The sequence below is a fragment of the Rhinatrema bivittatum genome, chromosome 4 (genome assembly GCF_901001135.1).
Source record: "Rhinatrema bivittatum chromosome 4, aRhiBiv1.1, whole genome shotgun sequence".
Classification (NCBI taxonomy): domain Eukaryota; kingdom Metazoa; phylum Chordata; class Amphibia; order Gymnophiona; family Rhinatrematidae; genus Rhinatrema; species Rhinatrema bivittatum.
This window is the reverse complement of record NC_042618.1, coordinates 86,675,247-86,695,586: the sequence shown is the minus strand read 5'-3', so window position 1 is coordinate 86,695,586 and position 20,340 is coordinate 86,675,247. Positions and strand designations below refer to the sequence as shown.

Below are 20,340 nucleotides of genomic sequence, written 5' to 3'. Positions count from 1 at the left end.
CGTGGAGGATGGGACCTTGTTGTAGTAGGTCTCTGTGTGGAGGCAAGGGTAGTGGATTCCCTGCCAGTAGTCTTCTCATGTCTGCGTACCAGGGTCTTCTTGGCCAGTCTGGGGCCACCAGGAGGACTAGCCCCTTGTGCCGTTGAATCTTGTGAATGATTGCGCCTAGCAAGGGCCACGGTGGAAAGGCGTATAGCAGAGTCCCCGGTGGCCAGGTCTGTACCAGGGCGTCTTATCCCCTGGGACTGCGGATCCCGCCTGCGGCTGAAGTATCTGGGTACTTGAGCGTTGGATCTGTTTGCTAGAAGATCCATGTCTGGAGCCCCCCACTGATTCACTATCATCCTGAAGGCTGTGGGTGACAGCTTCCATTCTCCTGGGTTTAGACTTTCCCTGCTGAGGAAGTCTGCCGTGGTGTTGTCCTTCCCGGCGATGTGGACGGCGGAGATGTCCTGGAAGTTTGCTTCCGCCCAAGACATCAGAGGGTCTATTTCTAAGGACACCTGTTGGCTTCTGGTTCCGCCCTGCCGGTTGATGTAGGCCACCGTCGTGGCGTTGTCCGACATCACTCTGACCGCTTTGTCTCGAAGTCTGTGGGCGAGCCGCAGGCAGGCTAGGCTAACCTGACCGCCCGTGCTTCTAGGCGGTTGATGTTCCACCCCGCCTCTTCTTCGTTCCACCACCCTTGGGCGGTTAGCTCTTCGCAGTGCGCTCCCCACCCGTGTAGGCTGGCATCTGTGGTGAGCAGAGTCCAGGTTGGGGAGGAACATAAGAACATAAGAAAATGCCATACTGGGTCAGACCAAGGGTCCATCAAGCCCAGCATCCTGTTTCCAACAGTGGCCAATCCAGGCCATAAGAACCTGGCAAGTACCCAAAAACTAAGTCTATTCCATGTAACCATTGCTAATGGCAATGGCTATTCTCTAAGTGAACTTAATAGCAGGTTATGGACTTCTCCTCCAAGAACTTATCCAATCCTTTTTTAAACAAAGCTATACTAACTGCACGAACCACATTCTCTGGCAACAAATTCCAGAGTTTAATTGTGCGTTGAGTAAAAAAAAACTTTCTCCGATTAGTTTTAAATGTGCCCCATGCTAACTTTCTACTATCCGAAAGAGTAAATAACCGATTCACATCTACCCGTTCTAGACCTCTCATGATTTTAAACACCTCTATCATATCCCCCCTCAGTCGTCTCTTCTCCAAGCTGAAAAGTCCTAACCTCTTTAGTCTTTCCTCATAGGGGAGTTGTTCCATTCCCCTTATCATTTTGGTAGCCCTTCTCTGTACCTTCTCCATCGCAATTATATCTTTTTTGAGATGCGGATAGTCTTGATCCCCGGCTCATGTGGCTGGTCTGTAGCCACCATCGTAGCTGGGTCCGGACTCTGCCCGGTAGTGGTAGATGTATGGTGTAGTTCTGGGATCGTGGACTCCACCGTGATAGGAGTGATCGTTGCAGGGGCCTCATGTGGGCTCATGCCCATGGCACCACTTCCAGTGTGGATGCCATTAGGCCGAGGACTTGCAGGTAATCCCATGCTGTGGGATGGGAAGCGCTCAGCAAGGTCTGGAGCCAGTCCCACAGCTTTGATCTCCTCATGGGGGTCAGGCTGACCTTGTCTTCCTTGGTGTCGAATCAGACTCCTAGGTATTCCAGCGACTGCGAGGGCTGTAGGGAGCTCTTGTTTGTGTTGACTACCCATCCTAGGCTTTCCAGTAGGGTTATGACTCTGCTGGTTGCTTGGTGGCTTTCCCCCGGTGATTTTGCTCTGATCAGCCAATCGTCCAGGAAAGGATGAATGAGGATTCCTTCCTTCCTGAGTGTTGCCGCCACCACTACTATTACCTTGGTGAACGTCCGGGGTGCCGTGGCTAACCCGAAGGGTAGTGCTCGGAACTGGTAGTGACGATTCAGGACCTTGAAGCGTAGGTAGCGCTGGTGTTCCTGATGAATTGGGATGTGTAAGTAGGCCTCCAACAGGTCCAGGGATGTGAGGAATTCTCCTGGTTGTATCGCGCGTATGACCAATCGTAGGGTTTCCATGCGGAAGCGTGGGATCCTTAGGTGTCTGTTGACCGACTTGAGGTCCAGGATGGGTCTGAATTTACCCTCTTTCTTGGGTACGATAAAGTAAATGGAGTAATGTCCAGTATTTATTTCCCCTGTAGGTACCGGGGTTATGGCCTCGAGGGCCAGAAGTCTGGTCAGTGTAGCTTCCACTGCCGCCCTCTTGCGGGGGGCGCGGCAGGGAGATTCCACGAACTCGTCCGGAGGGGTTCGAAAGATGTCCAGGTAGTACCCTTCTCGGATGATGGCTAGGACCCACTTGTCCGACGTTATCTCGACCCTTCTGTGGTAGAATAGGGTTAGCCTGCCCCCTATGGCTTCTTCCCTTGGATGGGCCGGCTGAATCTCATTGTGGGGTGCGGCTGGGGCCTGGACCCGAGCTGGTTCCCCTCTTGTTGTGCTTGTTCTGAAAGGACTGGTTCCTGCCCGTAGGGCGGGGCGCTTGATAGTTGTTCTTGTAAGGGTTGAAGCGCTGTGAGCTTCTGCCTCTGGTGGACCTGGGGAAGGGACGCTGGTTTCTCTTCATCTTGTCTTCCGGCAGGCGAGGTAACGGGGAGTCGCCCCATTTGTTGGCCAGTTTCTCTAGTTCGCTGCCAAAGAGAAGGGATCCTCTGAAGGGCATTCTCGTGAGGTGTGTCTTGGAGGAGGCGTCAGCCGACCAATTTCAAAGCCAGAGTTGTCTCCTGGCTGCCACTGTGGACGACACTCCTCTGGCTGCTGTGCGCACTAGATCGGAAGCCGCGTCAGTGAGGAATGATAGTGCTGATTCCATGTCTTCTCCCGGAGTGTTGTTCCTGGCTTGGGATAAACAGGAACGTGTCACAACGGTGCAGCAGGCCGCAAATTGCAGGGACATGGCTGCCACCTCAAATGATTGTTTTAGTATGGCTTCCAGGCGCCGGTCGTGTGCATCCTTGAGCGCCGCTCCTCCCTCCACTGGGATGGTAGTGCGCTTAGCGACCGCGCAGACTATGGCGTCCACTCTAGGGCACGCCAGAAGCTCCTTGGTTGCTGGGTCCAGGGGGTACATGGCCGATAAGGCTCGACCCCCTTAAATGAGGACTCCGGTGCATTCCACTCCAGGTCAATTAGCTATTGTGCCGCCTGTAAGAGAGGAAAATGGCGAGATGTCTGTCGAAGGCCCTTCAGCAGGGGGTTCATTCTAGGTTCCCCCGAGGTGCCTTGGCCCGGGATAGCGAGATCCGACAGGCATTGGGATACAAGGTCCGGGAGCTCATCCTTTGAGAAGAAGCGTCTCATGGTTCGGTGTGGCTCTGTCCCCGAGGGAAGTTCCCCTTCCTCAAGGGGCTCGGCTTTCTCTTCGGAGAAATCTGTGTCCCCGTAGGTGGGGCTGCTGGGTGGTGGGAGCCTGTGCCTAGGCCTCGAGGGTTCTGGGGCCTGAGGGTCTTCCGGTGGCGCATATGGCTGGTCCACCCGGGGTTCAGTTTGCATTTTGACAAAGGCATGATTCCCCTTAAACAACTCTACCCAAGAGATCGATGCTGGGTCTAGGTTGAGGGGCGCCGGTTCCCTGGGGGTCCCCGTCTGTGGGATGGACTCACTGGGGCCTGCTAGGTCCGGGGTGCCCCCTGAGGAGCTAGCACTGGGCCATGGGTGGGACTGGCCCTGACCTGGATCTCCCAGGGCCTCCTCACAGTGTGCGCATAGGGCGTCGGCTTCCTCGCTCAGTGCGGCTCTGATGTGGCATGCTGGGCAGAGGCCTTGAGCTTTTATTCCTGTTTCTGGAGGTGCCCTGTCTGTGGACGCGTAAGCTCTTATGTGCTCCATTGCGTCTGACATGTGCGCGCAGATGTGCGCCTAGCCGTAGATGGGCGCCTTGCACTGTGCGCGTAAAGTTTTTTGTGTGCCTAAGGTTATGCGCACAAATAATTTTGTGTGCTTATGCTTAATTTGTGCGCTCGGATCGGACGGCGTGGCGAGCAAGGCCAAGATGGCGACGGCGAGCATACGGGCAATATGGCGACCTCCTCGGAGGGTCTCTATGTGGGCAGACCCTGGAACAGCCGAGGCCTAGCCCTGCTTGGGCGGATCAACCCGGTGGCTCAGATTCCGATTGCCGACCTGTGCTCCTCCTCGATCTTCGGAGACTGGGCTAAAGTAGAAGCTTTCCACCTTACCTTGTCTTCGGCGCTTCCCGGTTTCGTTCCAGGTGGTCTCCGGCTGCGGGGGGAGAGGGCAACTACCTTCACCGCTGCGCTTGAGGGGGTGCACCTGCTGCCTCTCAGCCGCACCCGGGATCGGGGGCTAAGTCCTCGTCGCGATTCGGCCGCAGGACCGAGGCTGCCTCTATGCTACGCCCGAGGATTCGGGGGCTAGGTCCCTGCCGCGAATCGGCTCACCTCCGAGGGACCACGGAAATCACCTCGGGAAACTCAACTGGGGGAGGGACCTGAGGGTATCACCGCAGGAGTGCGGGGCTTGTCTTCAGGTAGGTTTCTTCTTTAAATTTCGGGTTTGTTCTTTAAATTTTGGTCTAACGCTCTGAGAGCGTGCAGATAGTCCCTAACTGCTATGGAGATGGAAAATACTGAAGAGCTGCACTTCCTGCAGGGGTATATGTACTAGGGGCTGATGTCAGATTGAAATCTGATCCGTCTCCAACTGCTAGCAGGAGTACACTATACCCATTGGTCCTGAGTCCATCTGCTACACGCTAGGAAAGGGCTTGTAGCCTACAGCCCAGCTGCCAGCCTTGCACGGGCCCTCTATTCCAGATCTAGAGCTTGAATTCTCAGACGTGGAACCGACGTCAGGCCACGGGTCAACGGGATCTTCACATTCATCCAGGGTCTTCTCCGACTTGTCTTCAGCGTTGAGGCGAAAACGAGAAGGGTCACATCTTCAAGAGCCCTTGGAAAAAAGGCACAAGCAGGCCCCCCATGTAGAACAGGCGCCCATACGGCCCAGAGGCCCTGATTCTGATATTTTACTGGCGCGCATTGCCTCCCATAGGGCCTCTCCAAGGGAACCCTCCCCTAGACCACAGGGAACCCTGGCCTTCCAGGCGATGACACAAATCTTGTAAATACTGACACAATTTCTTTTGTTGGAGGAACATTGAGGGGGTAGCTGCTAATTATGGCAATTATACCCTAAACCAATTAAGCCTGATACATCACTTTGAAAGCATATACAGCGTTGCTATTTGCTTCAACGGTAGGGGGGAAGTGAGGAAAACAGGATTTGCATTCAGACATCATCCAACAAGGCATCGATCTGTGCAGTCTGGGTGAACAAGAATCGGGGCAGCTTGCTTGATGCAGCGGTTACAACCCTTACACATAAGCCTTATGCTCACCTTTGATGCAACTCCAACATTACTCTCTGCATCAATGACAGGAGATGGCAGGAAATTTGAATCAATCAGTTACCAACAAGAGCCCTGAAGTTGGTGGTTGGTGAAACAGATAAGCATGGGAAAATAAGAGTCGAAGTATGGGAAAATAAGAGTTGAAGTTGGTGGTTGGTGAAACAGATAAGTATGGGAATATAAGAGTCGAAGCTTGCTGGGCAGACTGAATGGGCTGATTGGTCTCTTTCTGCCGTCATTTCTATGTTTCTATCATGGCGGAAGGCAGGGAGAGCATCCCCCCTGCAAGATTCCGCCTTCACCGAGTGAGGGCACTGACCGGCTGGTATTAAGCCCCCCTTGAGATGCACCTCAGTAAGCTTCCAAATACGAGTCATCCTCTACATCTCCTGGCTCTTCAACAAGCTATCCCCTCTGACCCCCTGGAGGAACAGCCTCGGCCTATCTCCCCGCCAGAAGACCTCTCTTACTCCAAGTTTGTGGAGAAGGTGGGAAATGTTCTCAATATAGAAACCAGGAAGGTGCTGGACCCCCGGGCGGAAGTCCTGGGTATACTTAATATATTCGAGACACCAGCAGAGCCAACTGCGTTACCCTTGCATGCGGGCCTGGATGAATTAATAACTAGAGCATGGCAGTCTCCCTTGTTGGGACCAGCAACATCATGCAAAACAAACTTGAAATTCCGAATGCGCACATCACCCTTTTAGAGCACGGTTCAGCTCCCCCACGCTTCCATCATGGTGGAGTCAACCATGAAGAGGGCGAAAAACTCATGGCTGCACTCCAATACCTCCCCTGGAGGGACAACAAGTATTTGGACAACTTTGGAAGATGTACATTCCAGGCTGCAATGTTGAATGCCAAAATACAGCAGCACCAGTTTTATTTATTTATTTATTTGTTGAGTTTTATATACTGTCATTCGGTAGAGCCATCATAACGGTTTACAAAGTATGCATTTTTCTTAGCAGTTGTGTAACAGAAAAACAATGTGAACGTTATATATTTTCTTAGCAGTTGTGCAACAGTAAAACAATTTGAACAATACCAGAACATAAGAAATTGCCATGCTGGGTCAGACCAAGGGTCCATCAAGCCCAGCATCCTGTTTCCAACAGAGGCCAAAACCAAGGCCACAAGAACCTGGCAATTACCCAAACACTAAGAAGAACCATGCTACTAATGCAATAGCAGTGGCTATTCCCTAAGTATAATTGATTAATAGCCATTAATGGACTTCTCCTCCAAGCACTTATCCAAACCTTTTTTGAACCCAGCTACACTAACTGCACTAACCACATCCTCTGACAACAAATTCCAGAGCTTTATTGTGCGTTGAGTGAAAAATAATTTTCTCCGATTAGTCTTAAATGTGCTACTTGCTAACTTCATGGAATGCCCCCTAGTCCTTCTATTATTCGAAAGTGTAAATAACCGAGTCACATCTACTCGTTCAAGACCTCTCATGATCTTAAAGACCTCTATCATATCCCCCCTCAGCCGTCTCTTCTCCAAGCTGAACAGCCCTAACCTCTTCAGCCTTTCCTCATAGGGGAGCTGTTCCATCCCCTTTATCATTTTGGTTGACCTTCTCTGTACCTTCTCCATCGCAACTATATATTTTTTGAGATGCGGCGACCAGAATTGTACACAGTATTCAAGGTGCGGTCTCACCATGGAGCGATACAGAGGCATTATGACATTTTCCGTTTCTATTAACCATTCCCTTCCCTAATAATTCCCAACATTCTATTTGCTTTTTTGACTGCTGCAGCACACTGAGCCGACGATTTTAAAGTATTATCCACTATGATGCCTAGATTTTTTTCCTGGGTGGTAGCTCCTAATATGGAACCTAACATCATGTAACTACAGCAAGGGTTATTTTTCCCTATATGCAACACCTTGCACTTGTCCACATAAATTTCATCTGCCATTTGGATGCCCAATCTTCCAGTCTTGCAAGGTCCTCCTTGTAATGTATCACAGTCTGCTTGTGATTTAACTACTCTGAACAATTTTGTATCATCTTCAAATTTGATAACCTCACTAGTCATATTCCTTTCCCAGATCATTTATATATATATTGAAAAGCACCGGTCCAAGTACAGATCCTTGAGGCACTCCACTGTTTACCCTTTTCCACTGAGAAAATTGACCATTTAATCCTACTACTCTCTGTTTCCTGTCTTTTAACCAGTTTGTAATCCACGAAAGGACATCGCCTCCTATCCCATGACATATCAAGTCCAGAGAGCATTATTATGTTGGATGAGGAGGGTTTGCAGGTTCAGGGTGAAGAGAATGTATTAAGAGGTTTATAACTGAGAGTTCAGTTGAGAGTTGGGATGATCAGACGTCTGAAGGTCAATGTAGAATTTGCAGAACATTAGTGTTTTTAGGTCTTTTAAAAAAATTTTAAGTCGTGTTGGGTTCTCAGGACTTTAGGTAGGGTGTTCCAAAGTTTAGGTGAGGCAATTGAAAAGGCTCTTTTTCTTGTGGTTGCCAGATGCGCATCTTTGATAGGGGGAATGTTTAGGAAACCTGAGTTATTAGAGTGTAGGTTTCTTGGAGGATTTTGAGGGATTATGTTTAGGGTGTTAAGACCTTGATGATCATTGTTTAGAATTTTGTGGATGATGGTCATTGATTTGTAAGCAATACGTGCAGTAATAGGGAGCCAGTGAAGTGAGGTCAATATGGGTGTTATGTGTTCACTTCTTTTTGCTCCAGTTAGGACTCTGGCAGCTGAGTTCTGCAGTATTTGGAGTGGTTTGAGGGATGAAAAAGGTATTCCAATTAGTAAGGAGTTGCAATAGTCGAAGGTGGAGAATATAAGAAGTTGTAGTACAGTTCTGCAATCGTAAGGGTTGAGAAATGGTTTCAGGTGTCTTAGGGTTAGGAGTCTGTGGTATCCTTCTTTAGTTTTATTTGCTATGTGGTTCTTGAAAGAAAGTTCTTTATCAATGATAACTCCGAGGTTCCTGGTGTGGGTGGTAGGGAGTATAGTTATTTGTTTGTCTAGTATTGTCAGGGGTGGCGGAGTTGGATTGGGTTTTTTAACCATGAGTATTTCAGTTTTGTGAAAATTGATTATGAGTTTCAGGGAATTTAGGAGATGTTGATTGAGATAAGTAGTTCTGAGGTTTTCTTGTAGGTATCTTCAATCGAATTTTGTATGGGAATGAGGAGCTGAATGTCATCAGCGTAGAGGAAGTGTGTGATTTCATATTCTTTTAGTAGTTGGCAGATGGGGAGAAGGTATATGTTGAAGAGTGGCGGATAAAGCTGATCCTTGAGGGACTCCGGTGTTGAGGTTGATTATTTTTGATAGGTTGTTGTTGATTAATACTTGGTATGTTCGATCAGATAAATAGGAAGAAAACCAATGTAAGGTATTGCCAGTTAAGCCAATTTGGGATAGTCGCTCCAATAGTATATTGTGGTTCACTGTGTCGAAAGCAGCTGAGAGGTCAAGGAGTATGAGCAAGTATTTTTCACCTTTGTCAAAGCCTCTTATAATAATGTCATTTAGGGAGATGAGGAGAGTTTCTGTGTTTAGGTTTTTTCTAAAACCATACTGGGATGGAGGTAGGATGCTGTTTGTCTCCAGACAGTCATCTAGTTGAGTGTGTACAACTTTTCAATGGTTTTGGCTATGAACAAAAGGTTTGATATGGGACGGTAAAAACATAAGAAATTGCCATGCTGGGTCAGACCAAGGGTCCATCAAGCCCAGCATCCTGTTTCCAACAGAGGCCAAAACCAGGCCACAAGAACCTGGCAATTACCCAAACACTAATAAGAACTCATACTACTGATGCAATTAATAGCAGTGGCTATTCCCTAAGTTTAATTGATTAATAGCCATTAATGGATTTCTCCTCCAAGAACCCATCCAAACCCCCCTCGAACCCAGCCACACCAACCGCACCAACCACCTCCTCTGCCAACAAACTCCAGAGCCCCACCGTGCGCTGAGTGAAAAAGAACCTTCTCCAATTAGTCCTAAATGTGTTACTTGCTAACCTCATGGAATGCCCCCTAGTCCCTCCACCATTCGAAAGTGTAAATAACCGAGTCACATCTATTCATTCAAGACCTCTCATGATCTTAAAGACCTCCGCCATATCCCCCCCAGCTGTCTCCTCTCCAAGCTGAACAGCCCCAACCTCTTCAGCCTCTCCTCATAGGGGAGCCGTTCAATCCCCTCTATCATTCTGGTTGCCCCTCTCTGCACCCTCTCCACCGCAACCACATCCCTCCTGAGATGCGGCGACCAGAACTGGTAAGGATTTCCGGATCTAGGTTGTTCTTTTTAAGGATTGGTTTGATGACAGCAGATTTGAGGCATTTGGGGTAGTTGCCTTTGGTCAGTGATAAATTGACAATTTTGGTGATGGTTTTTGATATGCTAGGTTCAATTGATTTGAGGGTTGTTATTGGGATGTTATCTAATGGATGGCTGGCGGGGGTCATTTTATTTATTATAGATTGAATTTCAATGGTGGAGGCAGTGTCAAAGTTTGACCATGATGAGGTTATCTTGTTGTTAAATTTGGAGTTCTGGTTGTTGTTGGTTATGTTGGATTGGATTAGATGAGATATTTTGTTGTTGAAGAAATCAGCAAAGTCATCGCTTCCATGTTTGGTGCACGAAGACTCTTGGATGGTTTTGGTAAGTTTCTGAACTATTGCGAGTAACATTCTGGGTTATGATGAAATTTGGAGATTTTGTTGGAGAAGAATTCCTTTTTCGCATTGTTGATGATATTTTTATATTGAGCTAAGTGGTTCCGATAATTATTTAGTGTGGTAGTATTTTTGTTTTTTCTCCATTCTCTTTCTTTTTTTCGGAGTATGCGTTTGGCAGTTCTGATATTTTCGTTATACCATTGGTTGTTGTGTTTGGGTTGTTGTTTAGTCTTTGTAATAATGGGACTGATGTTGTCTGCAACTTGTTTTGTGATGTTTAGCCATGATGAGGTAGCATTCTCGGAGTTAGGTAGAATAATGTTGTTTAATTCAGACTGAAGAGTTTTTTGTAAAAGTTCTATGTTGAATGGTGGACAGTAGGATATTTTGTTTGGGGTGATTTGAGGAGGTTTAAGGTTAAGGTTGGTATGTAAGTTAGCTTGGATTAGATGGTGGTCGGACCAGGGTATCTCTGTGGTGTGGGTAGAGAATGATTTCCAGATTTCAGTGTTGACAAAAATGAGGTCAATTGTGTGGCCTGCTTTATGAGTTGGAGATTGGATTATTTGTTCTAGGTATCATTGATGCACTATCATTGTTAGTGCATCAATGATAATTTGGCAGGTTTTTGAGTGAGTTGGTAAGTTGAAATGTATGTTGAAGTCACCAAGTATGATTATGAGTTTGTTGAGGGAGATGTTGTTCATAATATATTCAATTAGAGATGAGCAGTTTTTATTGAGTGCTCCTGGAGGACAGTAAATGAGGCATATTTGCAGTTTTGGTGAATCATATAAAAGCAATTTCAAATGGTGGAGGAATGTTAGATGGGCGAAGTGTTAGTTGAAGGCTTTTTTTTTTTAGATATAAGCATTAACCACCTTCTTTTTTATTTTTTCTGGGATTGAAGAGGTATTGTAATCTTGGTTGGATAGTTGGTTTATTAGAACAGAATCCGTGTTTTTGAGCCAAGTTTCTGTAATTGCAATGAAATCTGGTTTGTGGTCACTGAGTAGGTCATTGAATAGAGGGATTTTTTAAAATTATAGAATGAGTATGATGAGTATGAATGAGAGAAGCATATAGTTTGAGAGTTGGATATGTGTGTTGTTTTTGTTGCTTATTGGTTGATTTAGTTTGTGTAGAGGTTTCGAGGATGAATGTTTCTTAGAGGATGTAGGTTGATTATTTGGAGATGAGATCTTGTTGTTCATCTTCATATCTTTTTGAGATTTTAGATTGAAAGTTGATTGAGATAGCAATATGAGAGTATAGCTTGCTTTTGGAAGGCAGTTGTTAGTGATGAAGTTTTGGGTTTTTTTTCTTTTAGTGTTTGGGAGGAGCGGGTTGAGAAGGCAAGGTTTAGGAAGGGGGTGTCTTTGAAGGCTGCGATGAATGGGCTGTGCGAAGGGGCGCGCAAAGGGGCCTGCTCCTTTGGCGCGTGGCGGCCTAGGGTGAGTTTAAATTTAACACCACTCACCCGGCCCCTCCTCTGACGTCGGGGGGCTGGCTTCGCTTCAAGATGGGTGATGCTGCTGAAAGGAGGCCTTTGCCGCTGGTTGCAGGCAATTTCAAGGGGGGGGGTCGCCTCGTTAGGCTCCCTCGTTGCTGGTGGAGGCATTTGGGGAGGGCCCTGCGGAGCTTGGCGTCAGCGAGATTTAAGATGAGCCCGGCAGCGATGGATGAGTCCCTGGGAGCTGGTAAGTGGGCACTGGCTGATTGACGGTGCTCTGGTGTCTAGGTTATTATATCACCCAATACTTGTATGAGTGTCTCCATTCCCTGAAGCCCATGGTGATGAGCGCTGGCCCGGATGGCAACCCACCAGCCCAGCTGCATGCGATGAAGGAAGGCCTATGCCACTTACTCCGCATCATTTATGAGGCATTTGATATGTCAGCTAGAATATTCGTGGGAGCTATCGCAGCCAGATGTTTGGCGTGGCTACCAGGTTTAGCACGCATGTAAAATCTAACTCTGATTTTAGTGCCAGTTTTATTACACAAGCCCCAACTGGTGTATTGAGAAGGCTCTCTCTTTCTCTCAATTCGGGCAGCTGACGAACTTACCCCTTCCCTCCGAAGCACCCCGGAGCTGAGGGAAATGCTGACAGCCTCCCACAAAGTTGGCCACAATGGGCTCTGTCCCTCCTGCACCGCTCCTTACCTCAGCCCGAAGAAAAACTGTCAGACACTTAGCTCAGTACCTTTTTTTTAAATCAAAAACTTTACCAAGAACCAAAAGAAGCTCTTGCAGGGGACAAGGAAGCAGCTGTAGCAGTGGCGGTGGAGAGTCACCAGCAGCCCCTGGTCATCACCCACTGAGCTGTGGCGGACGAAACCCTGCCAGGGATATCCAATCCCCCGGACGCCCGGCTTCCAATGGGGGATGGCCCACGAAGGTGCCTAACACCCCAGGAAGCGACTGCAATGAAAAAACAGAAAGGCTAACTAAAAGAAAAAATTTAAACTAAGACTACAGGAGTACATCTCTTCCAGCTGCTGGAGTCAGAGAAATACTGAGGGACTACAGGTGGCACTCTTGTATGTATGGCAGCGCCCAAAGTTTTTGCTCTCTGACTCCACCTGCTGGTAGGGATACACAACCCACTTCTCTGGACTGATCTGGGTATGTTCAGGAACTTCAGTTTACAGCATTGACCTCTTCTCCTTCTCTGCATAAATGATGTGCAGCAGCATGGAACCAGTATCCTTTGGTGCCAAAGGGTGTGACTTACCTTCCTCTTTACTGGAGCGGGAATGGTGCTTGTGCTGAGATTGCCAAATCATGTCACAGAGCATGAAAGGACTGAATTTGGTGAAGCTCCATCAATTTGTTGTAGTCTGAGCTGACTTGAGAAAGTCCTAACCTTCTAGTCTTGGGGGACATGAGAGCAATTCGCCACGTCAAGAAAAAGCCCAGACATATGACTCACCAGTCATGCCCCAGGTGTAGCAAGACATCTCTTGAAGACTAGTTCAAGATCAATTTTGAAAATAAAACAAAAAACATTAACTCAGCTAATCTAACACTAGCATAGAAAAATAAGTGGCTAGAGCATGCAAGCTTCACGTCTGTTTGCATGAGAGGAAACTCGTGTGGTGGGCAGCTGAAGAGGAAGGTTCACACAGGCTTAGAAAGACCGTAAGTCTGAGAGATCTTTTCCTTTCTTTAGGCTTGTGTGGCGAACTTGATCCTGCTTGTCCACTGAGAAAAACTAAATTACAAAAATAAACTGTCTTCTTTCCACCCGAGAGCTCCTTCCCTCAGCATTACATCTCAGGATGAAAAGAAAGGAGGAGCCACGGGCCCAGTTGGCACAGTAGCTACAAACACCTTTTTAATTTTGTGGGTTGGCTCCTGCTAGCACAGCAGATCTCCGCCAGCCACCCCTGATCACTGCACCGAGCCGGAGTTCTTCAGAAGGGCCAAGCAGAGTGGGAAGCGTTGAGCCGGGGCCGCCTCACTACCTACTGTATGAGAGATCCTCGGCGGTTATGGGAGGGAAAACATTATATAGCATCACATTTTTACAAAACTTCTTTCTAAATACCACACAGTGGCAGCAGCAGCTGAATCAAACATGACATTACAGCTCTGAAAGCATTAAATGCTCCAACCAGCTTTGTAAATGTGCATAAACCCTGTTTTTGTCTGTTGATTTTACCTGCTTGCCATAAAAGTTGGTGTCTCCTCTGAAGGAAGCCCGTGATCCAGTGAAGGAAAACATGGGGAGAGGCACAGGGATCGGGACATTCACACCCACCTAGAATGAAAACAAACAGCAGTGTCAATTCCCATCAGGCAACAATGTGGACCTCAGATGAGGAGCAGAGGACAAAACATGGACAACTTTCACCCTACAGGAAGTTTAAATTTGGCTTTGTATGGGTTGCTCATCCTACATCACACCCATTTACTATGATAAAGGAATCCACAGAATATCTTACAACACTTACACGCCCTTAACAATCATTCGCAATAATCACAAGAAAACCAGTATGGAATTTTCCTAATCTAGGAACTTCAAATCTAAAATGCACAAAAATAAAAATAGCTGGAATGAGAAAATAAATCAGCACCATTGAGTTCCTCTTTCCCGAGACAGACTTGGTTCCCACTACCACCAAAGCCATCAGGCTGGGGAATTCGCCAGGTCTCATCACTCAGGATCAGGGAAGGTGGCTTACTCCCAACATTCATCCCGGCTCTCACTACCTGCATGCTGAGAGGCTGATTTGGCAACCTCTTCATCTTTCCAAGGATGTCTCTCAGATTCTTTTAGGTTCAAGCAAGGATTCTACTAGAACATTCTATGGAGATTTGCTTTGTAGTTTGAGGAAAAGGCCTTAGATTCTTTCTCTTGCAGCACACTAAAACTGCTCGATTGCCTTCTACATCTCTTAGCGTCAGGTCGCAAGACCAATTTCCTAAGAGTTCGCCTCGGAGCAATTGGTGCCATCACCCGTATGTACATCTCCGTACATCCTTGGATCTCTTCATCTGAAGCCTCCTGCTGTGTCTTGGAACCTCAGCCTGGTTCTGACCCAGCTGATGTCAGATCCTTTTGAACCACTGTACTCCTGTGACTTCAAATACCTGACCTAGTATGTCGTGTTTTTGGTGGCGGTCTGCTTTGTGTGCACGGTCAGCTCCAGGCAAACAAACTTCTGATATTAAGAAAATGGGAAAGCACCAAACCTTGGAGTTGCCGAAGGTTTGGTGCTTTCACATTTATTGCTCAATTTATTCCTTGCCCCTTTGGCTAGGATATGGTTATAGTAGCTTTTCTATGCTGATGATATTCCGGTTATTGATCCATTGCAAAACACTGAAAATGAACTTACCAAATTTAATGATTATCTAGACGGATTTGCTGACTACATAAGTCAGAACTGTCTGGTTCACGAGGCTCACCATGGATATGAAATCATAGAAATGACGGCACAAGAAGACCAAACGGCCCATCCAGTCTGCCCAGCAAGCTACGCACTTTATCCATCTTTTTTTCCCTTTTTCTCTCTCCCACCTGTTACTATTGGCTTCCAGTACCCTCCAGCCCTAATTCCCCTCCACCCAATTTAGAGAGCAGCTTTGAATCTGCATCCAAGTGAACATCCAGCTCAATTGGGGGTAGCAACCGCTGTAACAAGCAGGCCACCCCCTTACCCCATACTCTTACCCACCCCTGTTTTTATTTTTTTGTTTTATTTTTTATTTTTTGGAAATAGCAGCCCTCCATCCTTCCGCTCCGTGAAGGTGGAACACCAACCACTGGCCACTGGCATCCCGCTCCGTGAATGCCTCTGTGGCTACTGCCGCTCCGTGCAGTGTTTGAATGCCTCTGTGGCTACTGCCGCTCCGTGCAGTGTTTGAATGCCTCTGTGGCTACTGCCGCTCCGTGCAGTGTTTGAATGCCTCTGTGACTACTGCCGCTCAGTGCAGTGTTTGAATGCCTCTGTGGCTACTGCCGCTCAGTGCAGTGTTTGAATGCCTCTGTGGCTACTGCCGCTCCGTGCAGTGTTTGAATGCCTCTGTGGCTACTGCCACTCCGTGCAGTGTTTGAATGCCTCTGTGGCTACTGCCGCTCAGTGCAGTGTTTGAATGCCTCTGTGGCTACTGCCGCTCAGTGCAGTGTTTGAATGCCTCCACTTTATTCACGCCCTCTAGACTTGATGGATAATAATAGATATAATAATAATAATAGATTATAATAGATATAATAATAATAAAAATTTAAACTAATAATAACAACAATAACTAATAATAATAATAACTAATAATAACTAATAACTAATAATAATAATAACTAATAACAAATAATAATAATAGATTATAATAGATATAATAATAGAGATATACCATTACTAGAAGTAACTAAAGTACTGAGGGCAGTCTGGATAGCTTCTTATCCATGAAGGAGCAAATATCTAGCCTGACTGAGTCAATTTTTTGTATGTTATGTATGATTTAGAGACTGAAATTAGTTTTTGCAGCTTTGATTCTAACACGGATTGATAAGTAACTCCCTGAACTTGGGAATTATTGATGTTCCTATGGGAAGCTTCAATTATTGCAAAATAAAGCAGCTCAATTTATTTTGAGTGTTAAAATATGATCATTACACCCCTTTGCTTAAACTACTACTTTGATTACCAGTTAAAATTAGGATTACTTTTTTTTTTTTTTTTAACTCCTCTGTTTAATTTACAGGGTTTTGAATATGGGAGTCCCTGCTTATTTAAATAATTTAAGAATATAAGAAATTGCCATACTGGGTCAGACCAAGGGTCCAGCAAGCCCAGCATCCTGTTTCCAACAGAGGCCAATCCAGGCCATAAGAACCTGGCAATTACCCAAACACTAAGAAGATCCCATGCTACTGATGCAATTAATAGCAGTGGCTATTCCCTAAGTAAACTTGATTAATAGCCATTAATGGACTTCTCCTCCAAGAACTTATCCAAACCCTTTTTAAACCCAGCTACACTAACTGCACTAACCACATCCTCTGGCAACAAATTCCAGAGCTTTATTGTGCGTTGAGTGAAAAATAATTTTCTCCGATTTGTCTTAAATGTGCTACTTGCTAACTTCATGGAATGCCCCCTAGTCCTTCTATTATCTGAAAGACTAAATAACCGATTCACATCTACTTGTTCAAGACCTTTCATGATCTTAAAGACCTCTATGATATCCCCCCTCAGCCGTCTCTTCTCCAAGCTGAACAGCCCTAACCTCTTCAACCTTTCCTCATAGGGGAGCTGTTCCATTCCCCTTATCATTTTGGTTGCCCTTCTCTGTACCTTCTCCATCGCAACTATATCTTTTTTGAGATGCGGCAACCACAACTGTACACAATATTCAAGGTGCAGTCTCACCATGGAGCGATACAGAGGCATTATGACATTTTCCGTTTTATTTACCATTCCCTTCCTAATAATTAGCTTTCTAACCATCTAGATCATTAAGATCATCAGAAATGAAATTACTGAAATGAAGTTCTTGAAGGAGAAGTCCATTAACTGCTATTAATCAAGTTGACTTAGGGAACAGACACTGCTATTAGTGGCATTAATAGCTTGGGATTTATTTAATGTTTGGGTACTTGCCAGGTTCTCATGGCCTGGATTGGCCACTGTTGGAAACAGGATGCTGGGCTTGATGGACCCTCGCTCTGACCCAGAATGGCAAGTTATCTTCTTACTTTTCTAGGTCCACAAGAAATTAGATTAGAATATACTAGGATGACTTGTTTTCAATATCAGGCCCTGCAATAGTAGAATGCTTTGCCGTTGGATTTACAAATGGAAAAAAATGATCTTAAACTCAGGAAATTAGTTAAGGCTTGGTTCCTTTCCACGATATTTAAAGATAAGAGTTAATAAACTGTGAAGCATTATATGCCTTAAGTCTTTTAGCACTTCTACATATTCTACAAAGTACTAGGCTAGGTGGGGTAGCAAGAGGGTGCGCTGCAAAGTTCTTAGGAAAATCCCTGTACATCTCAGTGCACTGAAGAGGCAGAGGTGCAAGGCAAAGGCACACTACAGCATAAGGCATTATTCTTATGTGTTGTATTTTTGCTTAGTACTGAATGTATTGTTTGAGAAGAAATGTTCCAGGAAGGACTGTGGAAAACAGTACTCAGAAATGCACAAAAGGTCAGCGCTTCCATTCCATCTTAGCTCTAGGCTCTACTTACATGATGACTGTATTTGCATATTAAAGTCTAGGAATTTGCCTTAACTACTTTAAGAAAGAATTTGCTAAGTAGCCAAATCATTGGTGATAGCTCAAAGGTAGTGACCTATTTAACCTATTGTATCAGTAACAATCTGAATGTTCAGGAAATCTGCACACTCCTTGGACATCCCATTTTCCCATTTACTTTGAATAAAGATTTTTCTCTTCCAGCTGCTGGTGTTGAGCATTCTTTCAAACCCACAACAGCAGAGTTGCTTTGGTTTAATCTTATTTACAGGATTGATTGGAATACATGCAATTAGGCAATAATTACTTGTGGTGTTTATCAAGGCAAGTGTTCCTCAGGGATTGGCACTGTCTGCTGTTTTATTTAACATGTACTTGCATTCATTAGGAGACTTCTCAAATCACTAGGATTGATTTATCTATGTGGAGTATCTAGTTCTTCATTCCGTGTACTGAACTGGGGATCTTCCTGTTTTATATTTTGCAAAGTGTATGAAAGCCACTCCAATGGTGCTTGGCTTATTAAAAATGCTTTGGCTTTGAATACACTGATCTACAGTCAAAATGCTTTCGAAAGGAATGTAATCAAACTTTACTAAATCTGGGTCACTGAGAACAAAAATAATGCTTAAAATTGTTGGTTTTAGTTTTCAAGATATTCTACTGGGTCAGTATATAAACCTTTGACTTGGGAATTGCAGAGGGTAAGTTAAGAAGGGAAATAACAACTAGAAATAAGTAACATATATCTTTGACTGAATCTATGAATAAATCTATGACAGAGTTTGGACAGCACTTGCTTTTTGGGCACAGAAATGGACCAAACTAAGGCAGCCTTCAAGTACCTCGATGGTAAATTTCCAAGGTTAAGTGAGGCTAAGATAAAGGTCCTCAGCTTCGTGAACTTCTTCAAGATGATGCATTTAACTGTGCAATGCATGGCAAGCCTTCCACTTAATGGTGGTAAATTTTCTTTCAAACAAGGCAGAGAACTACAGGGAGTTGGTGGGAAACCTCCTCAAGGCATACAGAAGCCTTGGGTGCAACAATCGCTAACGATACATTTATTGCACTCTCATCTAGATTTTATTTCCACCAAACTGTGGAGCAATGAATAATGAGCATGGCAAGTGATTTCCCCAGGGCACTGCAGCCATGGAAAACCAGTTATCAGTGATAAATGGAGCCCATCAGTGCTTGCAGAGATGTTCCATGCAATGAATACAAGAGACAAGCCAGGAAGAGCTGAGTAGCCACTGAATAAGGACTAAACTATGCACAGTTGTAATCATAGGTTTACATATTCCTAGCAGAATTTATAAGATGTGTAGCATTTTAATTCAGATCTTTTTATTGGAAGGATATGCAATCAGTACACACAAGCAGCCCTGGGTACATGTATTTCTTATGATGCATTTTAAAATGCCATTCAGAAATGTATTTTCCATCTCACCTTACCTCCCCTCCTTCCTATACCAGCTACCCACTTCCTCTTTTCTACCCAATCTGCTAGTGAAGATTCCCAAAATACGTTTTCCTCTCCCTAGGCATAAATAAAACTTGGATAAGATATTAACACAATATTGGGATCTAGTAATTAAGGATCAAACTGTGAGCACGTGATGACAGACTGACTGAGAATCATCGCTCCCAGACATATTTCCCATCTGCACAGTTCTATGAAACATATTCCAACAATGCCAATAAGATGACCTAGGAAGCATCACTCAGACAGAGGTGACAGCCTTCCTTACCAACATCCGCTCTCCTCTACCTCATATATGTAAAGGGGAAAAGTCATCAAACAGATCTGAGTACAATACTTTGCTGAATAATACCACCCAAGAAAGCCAGTGATCTTGCGCCAAAACATTTGTACTTGAGGACATTTCCAGTACATATGAGCAAATGTACCTATGGTCTATCCATTTCTGGGACATGAAGCTGAATATTTCAAGTCTGCCTTTTACGCTATGACTATAGGGATGTAAGCCCTATGAAAAATTTATAAGACAACTCTCTCAAAGCTTGGGTACTTGCCAGGTTCTGTTATGAATGTGGACCCTTATTTCGCGGTAATAGCTACCGTCGAAGGGCGAGGCCTTGCGAACCGAGGACTCTTGCTAGAAGACTTCACCCTGGAAGCACGCGACCCCCCCAGGAGAAGCCCGTAGGGGTCCGGCCGCTGGGACTTAGGCGATTCCTCTGAGGACTGTAAGAGGTCTGGATGCAGGCGCCTCCTGCAGGTCGTGGGTTCCAGACGGCTGGCGCCTCCAGCAGGTCGTGACAGTCTTGAGGATGGAATCAAAGAGAAGTCCAAGTCCGGTCCAAAGTTCAAGATACCCGCGGGGTCCGAATCCAGTCCAGGGTTAAAGCAGGAGAAGGGTCCGAAGCCGTGCCAGGGTCGAGACAGGAGAAGGGTCCAAATCCGTACCGGGGTCAAGCCAAAGAAGAATCCAGAACCAAACCAGGGAATAACCATGGAGAAACCACGAACACCAGTCCAAGTCAGCAGCCAAGA

General features: G+C 45.8%; 1 protein-coding gene across 1 annotated transcript in view; it reads right to left on the bottom strand.

Annotated features, from left to right (window-relative positions):
* Positions 1–20,340, bottom strand: part of ALDH6A1 (aldehyde dehydrogenase 6 family member A1) — a 167,519-nt gene that overhangs the window by 5,810 nt on the left and 141,369 nt on the right. The window contains 1 exon segment of the mRNA XM_029598441.1: positions 13,774–13,872. Coding sequence (XP_029454301.1) covers positions 13,774–13,872 — 99 coding nt within the window.